The 12,500-nt window shown below is 43.0% G+C and overlaps 1 protein-coding gene across 1 annotated transcript in view; it reads left to right on the top strand.

Annotated features, from left to right (window-relative positions):
• tenm3 (teneurin transmembrane protein 3) overlaps positions 1-12,500 on the top strand; it is a 128,814-nt gene that overhangs the window by 26,322 nt on the left and 89,992 nt on the right. The window contains exons 10-13 of the mRNA XM_066678290.1: positions 2,181-2,204; positions 4,698-4,718; positions 7,817-7,963; positions 11,315-11,531. Of these exons, the coding sequence (XP_066534387.1) occupies positions 2,181-2,204; positions 4,698-4,718; positions 7,817-7,963; positions 11,315-11,531 (409 nt within the window). The remainder of the gene's footprint in view (positions 1-2,180; positions 2,205-4,697; positions 4,719-7,816; positions 7,964-11,314; positions 11,532-12,500) is intronic.

Below are 12,500 nucleotides of genomic sequence, written 5' to 3'. Positions count from 1 at the left end.
CTTGTTAATTCAGTCTGTTAATTAACACTATGACTTGCCTCATTAATGATTAAGATCCTTTACATATTGGATCTATTTGGATACTGTGTGTTTAAGAGTAAGAGATTAAGAGTTCAGTAGGTGTTTTAAATGGTTACGAGATTATAAATAAGTCACAACTTATATCACATACGATATATAAACTGTGAGGGTAAAATGTTGAGATATTTGTGTTAAACAGAAACAAAAGCCTGTGACTAATTTGTGGTCTTTTTTTCTGCCACTTTACTCCGTGTGTAAGTGGGTTAAGTAAATTAATTAATGTATTTATTAATTAATGTGGCCAATAGCAACCCTAAAGTCAAGAGTGACCTCATGAAAATAGTTACAAAGCTCTTAATAAACTCATAATAGTCTTAATATCTGCTTATGTCCATAACTCCAATTTCGCCGACATCAGTGCACAGAGATGCGTAACACACAGTATCCAAATAGATCCAATATGTAAACGATCTTAATCATTAATGAGGCAACTCATAGTGTTAATTAACCGACTGAATTAACAAGATGTTGATACGTAATGTTTACACTTGTTCATTGTTATTTATGTATGACTAACGTGGTCATTGATGTATATACTTTGTTATTTCCTGATATATTATGCATTAATTCATTATGTATTAATATATGCTAATTTATGCACAAATATTGTAAAGTGTTAGCAACCAGTAAAACGTTTTACGTCTTTTGACCAACAGGATGCCATCATCCTCACCTCACACCTGGCTCACATCTGGCTCACATCTGGCTAAGCAGTGATGTTCACTATGACACACTTCACTCATCCTGTGCTGTTTGATCAGCGATCAGTTCTCCTCGCCTCACACAGCAGCGTCTTCCAGATCCACTGCATTTCTCTAGTGGCTGAAAACACTGACATGTGAACAGTTCTCTTGCAGTTCTTTTGTTCTCCCACTTCTCCTTGTTGTCAGAAAAGCTGAGGGATTGAGGTTTGTTAGATTGATGACCGAGTTAGTCTCTATTTTTCTTCCCAACACTGAATTTGTAACGTTTAGAAATGGGACGCGGTGGTGGTTTCTCAGCGGGGCTTTCGGCTGCGCTCCATTTACGGCTGGGTGATGAGTCTGTGTGGGTTTATATAGGTGTGTGTGTGTGATGTATGAACACTATTAGTCCTGGTCATGTGTAAGTGTATGAGGAGTGGAAGGAAGAAATATCAACTGAGGAAAAAGGGGTTGATGCCAATGCATTTTGTAAATTAAAGAACTGTATCAATACAAACGCATGTGAACTGAACCGAGCTGGTGCTACATTAAGGTGGGAACGGCTCATGGATTAAAGTAAAGATTAATTGCATTTGAAATATTTTATATTTTTTTATTATTTATTATTATACAATATATGTAAATCTACAAAGGTTTTTTTTTTTTTAATTGCAATCAGATTCAAAGAAGGAGTCGGGAGACAGAGCCACGCTGCTCTTGGGAGCTGTTTATTAGGCCCTAGAAAGGGCACAGGGAGCAAGGGAACAGAGAGAAGATTGGGCTTGGATGTGCAGCGAGTGTGAGGTGATCTTTGTGTGAGCCTTAACCAATGTCTCACACACACCTCTCACATTGTACAGCAGTGCCACACACACACACACACACACACACACACACACACAATCAATCACTGTAAATAACCCCAACATCACATAATAAAAAGCAAACACCACACAACAAATAACACAACAGCTCCCAATACCCGCCTCAATATTAAATTATTTAACGAAAGATCTTTTCATCTGTTTATAATAACATTTAGAGCTTTGTTCTCATGCACCCAATGAGACCACAGCGCTGGGACACGGCAGAGATGTTGTTTGCTGTTTTCGTGGCCGGTGGCAGCGCAGTAATCCATTGCAGAGTGGAGTAACACCTAAAAACAAGGGGTTGGTTTAGACTGAGTACATCATCAGGGGGCGGGGTTAGGGTGCCATTGCAATGTCCAATCAGATTGTTTTCTTATTCACTTTTAAAAGCCGAGCAGGAGCCGGGGACACAGCACAGTCCTGGGTTCACCAAGTAAAACCTCCACCTCTCATATGAGCCTCATATCTCTGCCTTCTTTTTAAACCACTCCTCTCTCTCTGTCTCTCTTCTTTCTCTCTTCTTTCTGTGCTTCTCTTTCCTCTAAAGCTCACCCGGAGACGTATATCCAAGGTACTGTGTCTTTTCCTCTTTTCTGTCGTTCGTGTCCCAGTTTGGCTCTTTGATGACGTGTTGTCACATTAATGACTTCTCTGTATCTCTCTCTCTCTCTCTCTCTCTCTCTCTCTCTCTCTCTCTCTCTCTCTCGTGAATATCTCTGCTCTACTGTTACTGCGATTCTTCATCTATCTCTTTTCAAACTGTCACAAAATCCAGTGCCATGCCCTTAGTGATTGTCCTTGACAAAATGTCCCCAATTTGCTGAGCAGTCTCTCTCTCTCTCTCTCTCTCTCTCTCTCTCTCTCTCTCTCTCGCTCCTTCTCTCTCGCTCTCTCTCTCTCGCTCGCTCCTTCTCTCTCTCTCTCTCTATATATATATATATATATATCCTTCTCTCTCTCTGTCTCCTTCTCTCTCTCTCTCTCTCTCTCTCTCTCTCTCTCTTTCCTCTCTCTCTATCTCTCTCTCTCTCTGTCTCTCTCTCCTCTCTTTCTCTCTCTCTATATCTCTCTCTCCTTCTCTCTCTCTCTCTCCTCTCTCTCTCTCTCCTTCTCTCTCTCTCTCTCTCTCTCTCTCTCTCTCTCTCTCTCTCTCACACACACACACACACATTTACATATAAAACAACATTTATTTCATACACTCACGTATAAACCTGTGTTTACTTACAACTGTTTGTGCCAATGTAAAACAAAATGTGGTCTGCATTTAACTCACACATGGCACTGAAAACACACACACACATACACACACACACACACACACACACACACACACACACAAACACATGCACAAACACAGCCCTCAGCATTTGGTTTTGAAGATTTAATGAAATAATGAACATGAACCGTGGAGTTTAATCATTTTTTAGAAAGCTGTACAGCACCAGTCAAAAGTTTGGACACACCCCCTCTGTCTCTGTGTGTGTGTGTGTGTGCGCACAATACACTGATAAACACACGCTGAATTATGGTCAAAAATATAAAATAATATATAGAAAGGTCCCAGAAGTGACCGAGTGACTAAAATATATTTAAATACCTTCTTTTTCATTATTAAATCATTATTAAATCAGACTCTAAAAACATTCCGAAAGGTGGGTCCAGCCTTTTCTCTGCTGCTGTAAACCGAGGGCTTCTGTTGTGATTTTTATACAGTTTTACAGACGTGTTATTTCATGTTAAACACTGAAGGAGCAGCAGGTCGCCTCACTGTTCTCACAGAGGTCCAGTCTCTAACGTCCCAGTCTGGGCTTGAGAGGATTTCTCTTCTCCACTTTCTCCTTTTACACCAAGCATCGTGTTTCAGAAAAACTGTAAAAGTACGGTCATAAGAGTGATGTGTTGTTTTAAATGCTGGATTAAATCTGTGACCGTTGTTGTGATATATGACACGTATATGATACGTACAGCCGTGTGGAAAGTTTATTGATTTTCTAAGTGAAGATATGTTCTCATAACTATGACATGAGCCATGCCTTGAGTTTAACGCAATGAGAAAACCAGGACTTAAAATGTAATTATAAAATCAATATTTCTGGTATTAATTTATTATTATTATTATTATTATTTGAGGTCAAAGTTCAAAGCCTTTGTATAATTCACAACAGACACACACCTATGACCCCCTCACACCATCTAAACTCTTCATTAATGAGTCACTGTGTTAAACCCAGTGAGAACAGTGTGAGAGTTCGGGACAGAAACACTTTTCTACTTCCTGAAACTTCTCCTTCAGAATAAGAGTCCCTTCAGACAGACGACACCAACTTACGCTTTTCTACACATTTTAAAAACCCTTGAATAATCATTTGTTTCATGGAGCAGCTATGCCACATTACTAGAGTTAAACCTTCATGCCCATGTTGCCTAGCAACAGTGCTCACTGTTAATGGACTACATTGTGTGGTGAAGGAATAGTTTTGTGGAGGTAAAAAAATACATTATTAATTGAACATTGATATATTTTATAATGTTTTATATTGATCAACATTTTATAAAAACTATAAGCCACGTGAAACCCGTTAAATATCACAGTTACACACCGTCACTTGTAGCTTATTGCATTAATTTCATCTTTTAGAAAAATCTTTTTAGAAAATCATTAATATATGTGCTTTAAGTAGGTGCTCTCAAACTTTTGCACACGGCTGTATGTTACCTGTGTGTGTGTGTGTGTATTGAAAGAAGGCCTATGTTTAAATGTCTCTTTAAAGGCAAACGTCTGAGTATCTCTGCGGCCGTCTTCCAGCGTCTCGAACGTCTTTGTCTTCTCTCAGTGTTTTTCTGTCGTTTGTCTCCAGCTTCCCTTCTTCCCTGTCTTCCCCTCTCCTCTCCTCCCCCTCTCCCTCTCTCCTCTCCTCCCTCCGCCTGTGTCACTCTCTAATGTCCTGTATGCTGGACTCAAGTGCTCAGAACTTTTTTGTTTTTGTTTTTGTTTGTTTGTTTGTTTGTTTCCGTTGCTTTTTTCTTTCCCGAATTGTCCTTCCTCCCGGCCCCATGATAGCAGAGAGGATAGGATTTAAAGGTAAACCTCAGACCCAGGGAGATTGTTTTAAAAGCAATCGCTCTACTGCCTCTCCTTCTTTCTTTATCTCTTTCTCTCCCTGTCCCTCTTTCTCTTTTTTTCCCCCTTTTCCTTCCTCTATTTTTTTCTGTCTTTAAAGCACGACGTCAGCGTGTCTCCTCACTGTTGTGATTTATTCTTCTCTGGTCACCCCTCATCTCTGTTTGTCCTGACCAATCAAAACACACACACACACACACACACACACACACACACACACACAAGACTCACAAGACAAGACTGAAGTCCTAGAAAACACAGTTGTGCGTGCTCTCTCTCTCTCTCTCTCTCTCTCTCTCTCTCTCTCTCTCTCTCTCTCTCTCTCTCTCTTTCTTTCTCTCCCATCACTCACTAAGTGCTGTTAGTGCTCTCCTCCAAGCGTGTTGCACTTAATGGGTTTCAAACAGATGGGATGGAACTTGGGGCAGGCAGTCATCCATTGCCCAGTCCATAGTTAGCAAACTCACAAGAAAAACATACACACACACAGACACAGACACACACACACACACACACACACACACACACACACACACACACACACACACACACACACACGTGTCCTGACATTTTGTTTTGGGGTCTTCATGCATCCTGTAGCCTGAATCCTGATGTCTGTTGGTCCAGCTGTCTTTGCTGCTGCTGCCGCTTTTGCCCCTTTTTTTGATCCTCCCCTTCTGCCCCACTCTTGCCCCCCATTTCTGCCCCACACTTGTCCCCCTTCTTCTGCCCCCGTCTTGCCCTCCTCAGACCCTGCTACCCACCCTGCCCTTCTTCTCCTGTACTGTGCAGCAGAATGTGCCCTGGGCAGAAAGTATAGCACTGGAGGTGCCACACACTCCCCACCCCCTGCCCTTCCTCTCTATACTTTATGCCAGGATTCTCTCTCTCTTTTCTCTTTTCTCTCTTCCCTTTGCGTTCTCTCTCTTCTCTCTGTGTGCTGTAGCTTCACATGGATGCAGCTCTAAAAACTCACAGGCCTCTCTCTCTCTTCCTCTTCACTCCATTACTTTATTCTCGTTTGCTCTTTTTTTATTTCTGTTTTATTTCTTGTTTCATTTTGGGCAAAATTGACTCGATTCACTGACTCAAATCATGGTTTAATTATGCTGTACAGGCTCCGCCCACAAACATTTTCTGTCATGGTTACTGTTGCTAGGTTGGACAAGCTGGAAAAACGCCCCATTCAAACAAACGTGTCACTAAGAATCAAGACCAAGTTGACTCAGGACTTACAGGGAGTAAAGTCTGAATCACGAGTCACAGTGAATTGAGTATATTCCTGTGGTACTGGGAATCGTTTATGAGCCATGAATCAAATCCATGGTAATCAAGTCAGAGTAAATGCACAGGTCACTAGGAATTGAGTTTGAGTCGAGTCATGTGTTACTTGGAATCAAGTTTGAGTTTGAATCACGTGCCCCTGGGAATCAAGATCATAAATCAAGTTCACAATTGGGAATCAAGTCCATGTCATTTTATGAATCATTCGGAATGACTCCCAGGGAATCAAGTCTGACTATGTCAAGTCAAGTCGAGTCTAAGTCAAGTCAGGAGTAACTATGAACTGAGTCCAAATGATGTCATGTGTTACCTGAATCATGAGTCATTGGGAATCCAATCTGAGTCTAAGTCATGAGTCACTGGGAATCGACTCATTTTCAAGTGTGTAGTTTTAGTTGCAGTGAAATCAGCCATTTACTGTTTCCAGTGTTTCATTGAGTTGAATGTAATTATGACCCAGTGGTCTGTCAAGCTTGTCCAACCCAGCAACAGTTGCTATGGAAGAATACTCTTTTGATGTGAGCCTGCACAGAACAGGGGTTCTGACTGAAATTCTGATTGACCATTTGCTTTTTCTTTCATCCTTTTATTTTGAGCAACTAAAAAAAATGGTTTGGGTTTCACTGAGAGGGTGATGACGATGCTGAGGATGAGGAGGATGATGATGATGATGTGGTGGTGGTGGTGGTGGTGATGAAGTTGGTGAAGATGATGCTGATGAAGATGAATATTTTTTTTTGTTTACATTCATGTGAATTTACAGCCGTTGTGCATCTCACCGGCCTGTGCCGAGTCCAGTGTCAGTCTGTGTCCACGTTGAACTTCTGACCTCTGTCATCTGCCACTTTTTATTATCTGTCCAGAGGTCTGTTTGTCTGTCTGTTTGTCTGTCTCACTCTCTATCTCTCTCTCTCTCTCTCTCTCTCTCTCTCTCTCTCTCACACACACACATACACACACACACACACACACACTCCCTCACCTGCATAAGCCATGGACAAAATAATGGAAACACCAATATCCAGGATAAGCTCAGGGTCACTGCCTTTGGTCAGAACTTACATTCATCAGGAGTGACTGAGTGACTGAGTGACTGAGTGAATGTGTGAATGTGTGACTGTGTGACTGAGTGAATGTGTGACTGAGTGAATGTGTGACTGAGTGAATGTGTGTCTGAGTGAATGTGTGTCTGAGTGAATGTGTGACTGAGTGACTGAGTGAATGTGTGACTGAGTGACTGACTGAGTGAATGTGTGTCTGAGTGAATGTGTGTCTGAGTGAATGTGTGACTGAGTGAATGTGTGACTGACTGAGTGAATGTGTGACTGAGTGAATGTGTGTCTGAGTGAATGTGTGACTGAGTGACTGAGTGAATGTGTGACTGAGTGACTGAGTGAATGTGTGACTGAGTGACTGAGTGAATGTGTCTGAGTGAATGTGTGTCTGAGTGAATGTGTGTCTGAGTGAATGTGTGACTGAGTGACTGAGTGAATGTGTGACTGAGTGACTGACTGAGTGAATGTGTGACTGAGTGACTGAGTGAATGTGTGTCTGAGTGAATGTGTGACTGAGTGAATGTGTGACTGAGTGACTGAGCGAATGTGTGAAACTGTCAACAGGTGGTGTTTCCATAATTTTGTCACAGACTTCTTATCCTCTTCACCCACACACACACACCCACCCACACACACCTCCCTCTCCCTGTCTCTCTGTCCGTCTGTCTCTCTGTCTCTCTCTCTCTGCCTATGTGTGACGGAACCTGTGTGTGTGTGCAGAGGGCTGTCCGGGGCTGTGTAACAGTAATGGACGCTGCACCTTGGATCAGAACGGATGGCACTGCGTGTGTCAGCCCGGCTGGAGGGGGGCCGGCTGCGACGTCGCCATGGAAACCCTCTGCGCAGACGGCAAGGACAATGAAGGAGGTGAGGGTCAGACACTGAGTGTGCGTGTGTGTGTGTGTGTGTGTGTCTGTGTGTGTACATTTCCAGGATGAGTATATCCCCACTTTGTAGGAAAAACAGAAAGAAGGACCCTACTGTTTTAAGACCCGATGAAAATAGTCCTGACTTTTTGAAGAACTTCCCTCTCTCTCTCTCTCTCTCTCTCTCTCTCTCTCTTCCCCTCCTCTTGCTCTGGGAGAGACGCCATGCCTCATGGTCTGGCAGACATTGAGCGAGGCCGCAGCCTCAAAAATGAGAGTGAGAGTGAAACAAGAAGGGAACATTACTCATCCATCTGTGTTTAGTTGAGAAAACAAACGCGGGTTCTGTTTGGGGGCGGTTCTGGATCTCTGTCAGAACTTAGGCCTGAGTCGAATTTACCCAGTTCCCCCTTTAACCACAAATACCCTCGATCAGTGGAGAGTCATTTGGGTCAGATGTTTGTGTCTTTAGTTTCCATTACATAATTACCATTGTATTGGGTTAACACCAGAGCTGTGTACAGTACAGGGCTCAAATCTTCACAACAGCCCAGAAAACTAGGCACAACACTAACCCTAGAACTTACAGCCCTTTTCCACAGCATGTTCCCTACTCTACTCTACTGGACTCTACTCGGCTTTCCGGCTCCTCCAGCAGGTGAATCAGGTCCTGGTTCTGGAAGCGGGTTCTTGTTTAGTGGCTGTTCTCTCGTGGTTCAGAGCGAGTCGAGTAGGGACTAAACCGTGGCGTGTAAACCTTGCAGAGCGCTGATTGTCCAAAGAGAGTCGTCACTCTACGCCACGCAACGCAGACGACCAGCACCAACTCTCCATCTGTAAAATCTCCAGCTGCAGCAGAGATCGCGTTTGTTTTTATCCGACTCACGACGGCAGCTCGTAAAATGACGCCGTGGTCTTTTGAAGAGGTTCAAACGCTCCTTGGATCGGTGGCCGACGAAAGAATCCAGCAAGAGCTGGACGCTGCAACAAGGAAGGAGCAAACTCTACTGATCTGTCTGAACTGATGACGGAGCTGTGTTCAGTCCCAAACAACAACAACACGCCGATACACCATGAGTAAACACCGCTTAACGTTACCGCCGCCGTTGTTGTGGTTTCCAAAGCCCACTGTTCCCCTTAGAGACTGGGTTTGAGATTACATTTCTGCGGGGGAACTGTGGGAATCGAAAACCAACCAGTGACCAACAGAGAGTAGAGTCCAGTGGCGTAGGGACCATGCTGTGGAAAAGCCCTATTAAGTCTCACCCTAATCTAAACATGAGGCATCACCCTGACCCTAACCCTCCATCTTGTGGGTGGTGTTGGTAACAGCAGTGTATATGTTTATCTCTGTAGTGGCACAAAAACGTGACAGTGACATGTTGTTAAGTTGTTAAAAGCTTTAAGTGTGAGACAAGGTTGTGTTAATTATATAGTTAGATACCTAACAAACTGTAATTACATCTAATTTACATTCTGCTTTTAACTATTAACCCTGACCTCACCGCTGTTACACTCTGTTGTCAACAAATGATGAAACACATACAGAAATCTGTACACACAGCATCTTCAGTCAGCTGTGAATAGTAATGAGAGAGTGATTTCCTCTTCCACTCACAAACGCGGAGTGTGTACGGACTGAACGTTTAGAATCTGCACTTTCCACACTCTGTTTGTTTCTATGAGCTGTGAATCTGAAATAATTACACAGGATGTGAGAGGGGGACTTTTATGGCGTAAACACTGTGGAGGACCTTGGAGGGTTAATTAAGGTCCTTCTATTCTTTTATAGACAGTGGGAAAATATACAGAGCAGTGCTGACCCGCTCTAATGTGCTTTCACTGCCGCACATCGCCTTTAACGTTTATGTTTCTTGGAAAGGAGTCACGGTTAGCGTCGTGTACAACAGGACCTTCAAAAGACATCATCATCTTCTGTGTGTGTCAATCTGGGCTTTGATAATAAACACAAAGCTCTTTAAACACACACACACACACACACACTTCTTTATGGCCCCAGTGCAGATACCTCTCCATGTGGCTGCTGTAGAGTACTGTTTTCTGTAAATAGTTGTTTTTATTTATTCACTATTTTTTGATGCTGTCATCTAAGACATCTGCCTTATGCAAATAATCCTTAATGACCAATCAGCATTCAGAGTCTATTTGGGTTTGATAATTGCATGGAGACCTATTTGGACAGGTTTAAGTCACTTTTACAGTGTCTAGTGTGTGTATGTGTGTGTGTTTTTGTGTGTGTGTGTGTGTGTGTGTGTGTGTTTAACATTGAGAAACAGTATGGAAAGTATTAGCATTCCTCCGGGGCCACCGCTGCTTTCCCTCTAGAGACTCTTGCTTCAAAAGAAGTGCCCTATGTAGGAAACAGCGTGATTCATTTGAGACGATGACCCCGAGGGAAAACACCACCGCAAACACAGAGTCTAAGTAGGACAGTGTAGATCACTGAGTCACTGGGGCCGCACGATGCAGACTGTGAATGTATCACACCATGATGGATCTGCTCTTAGATTTAAGCAGCCAGGTGTCCTGCTTTACAATGGACAATCAGAATGTTCAGCTCCCAGTACTGCACGGACATTACAAGTCCTCGTATTTGGAGCAAAATTTGTATTAGGATTAAATTCATGTTTGTTATTGCCTCAAATAAATGTGTTTACGAAGCCCCAGTGTCTGTAAATGGGTAAAAAAACAAAGTGTCTGGGTCTGGTGCTAGGCTTTCTCTCTCTCTGCTCTGGAGGTTTTTAGACAACGGAGAGACTCCAAACGCTGAAAAGCACCAACCGAGATGAGGATGTTGCTCTATTCCTGCTCCATAGTTACATCACTTAAGGTGGAACTGACTCTAAATTCAGGAGAGCGCTAACTGCATGAAAGTAAACGCAGAGTGAAAGTGCTACAAAACAAAACAGCTCGAGTTACACCTGAATTTCTGTGGGAATTCAAACAGCGAATTCAAACAAATACATAAAAATAGTTTTGTTTGTTTTTTCCCACAAACACACCGTTCCATTCTAAAAGGCACAGAGCTTCTGACCATAAACAAACCAAAGAGAACATCAGTTCCCCAACGTAGCTGACATTGCCTTTAAGAGACAGTTCTCCTGGCAGGATGTGTCTCCTGCTGCTCGTGAGACAGAGAGACTCCGGTTCGCTGTTGTTGTTGTTCATCTGTCGTTGTGTTATTAATAACTCTCACTGAGAGAAAAGCCAGGTTGCGGCAGAGAATAATAAGCCTTAGGATGTGACTTTAATGGGTTGTGGAAAAGTTAATTTACTTCTACATATGTTAATGTGATATTTATGTGTGTACAATCTGCTTATGTGTGTGTAGATGGTCTGGTGGACTGCATGGACCCGGACTGCTGTTTGCAGAGCTCCTGTCAAACGCAGCTCTTTTGCCGTGGGTCACCGGACCCTGCTGACACTATCAGCCAGGCCCAATCAGCTTCCACGCAGCAGGCCGCTCAGTCCTTCTACCAGCGAATCAGCTTCCTCGTGGGCTCTGAGAGCACCCATGTCATTTCCGGGGAAAACCCCTTCAACAAGAGGTAAGTGTGTGTGTGTGTGTGTGTATGTATTTGTGTTTGAATGTGCATATTCTTTTGTTTTTCTAATCCTTTGTGACTCTCTGGCCACTTGATTATGTTTATGTTTTGGTTACTTTGCTCTGCCCTTTGCTCCAGCTCTTGTGTTGCTGAAATAACCATGGACTCCCTGGAAAAAAAGACCTCGATGGCAGCATGTGTCTCTTTAAAACCCACGTATACACCTCCTTTACAAATTCCAAGACTCTGATCACTCATGCGTCACCCACAACATGACTGATGTTGGCTTTTACACCTACAAGATAATTCAAAATTTATTAATTCCAAGACATTGTTGAACGTTTCTATTGCTCTGTCCATCAGTAACCGCCAGCAAGAAAAGTTGGGACATGTCATTATATTGTTTCCTAAAACACTCGCAGTCAAAGTCGCTGTCAACACCGGGTACAAACAGGGCTTTATTTTTCCCCCTGAAAGCTCCTTCCTGAAATGTGCACAGTTACCATAGCAACAGATGTCCACGCGGCCTTGTACAGAAACTCATGTGACCTCCACCGAGATAACGGCCTGATAGTGTGATGCTAAACGCTGTCAGACCCAGAGGCTCAGGCTCTGTTTCTATTAACCACTAATTGCTAACAAATATAGCATTTTCTTGAGGCGGAAAAAAAAGGGAAATGTAATGTGGATAGCGCTTTATCACAGAGGTGCTGTAACCATAGCAACATCTGCTCATACCCGGATATTGGAGGCCAGACCTTAAAGAACAGTGCCGCTGATTTCTCCAGATCTCTCGGTAAATAACCGGTTGAGGCGCTAACATAGTAATGGAGAGTGTTTTTGAGTCTTGATAAACTACAAGATTCAGAATACGGGACAGCGGTGCTGAATGATACCAGACGTCCATCTTCAAAACTCCTCACATGACGCTCTAGGTGATGTTCTGCTTGAGGAACCTTGGGTATTGGCATT

Source organism: Hoplias malabaricus, chromosome 8, assembly GCF_029633855.1.
Source record: "Hoplias malabaricus isolate fHopMal1 chromosome 8, fHopMal1.hap1, whole genome shotgun sequence".
In the NCBI taxonomy this organism is placed as follows: domain Eukaryota; kingdom Metazoa; phylum Chordata; class Actinopteri; order Characiformes; family Erythrinidae; genus Hoplias; species Hoplias malabaricus.
Note: the sequence above shows the minus strand (reverse complement) of the source record. Positions and strands in the feature narration are given on the sequence as shown.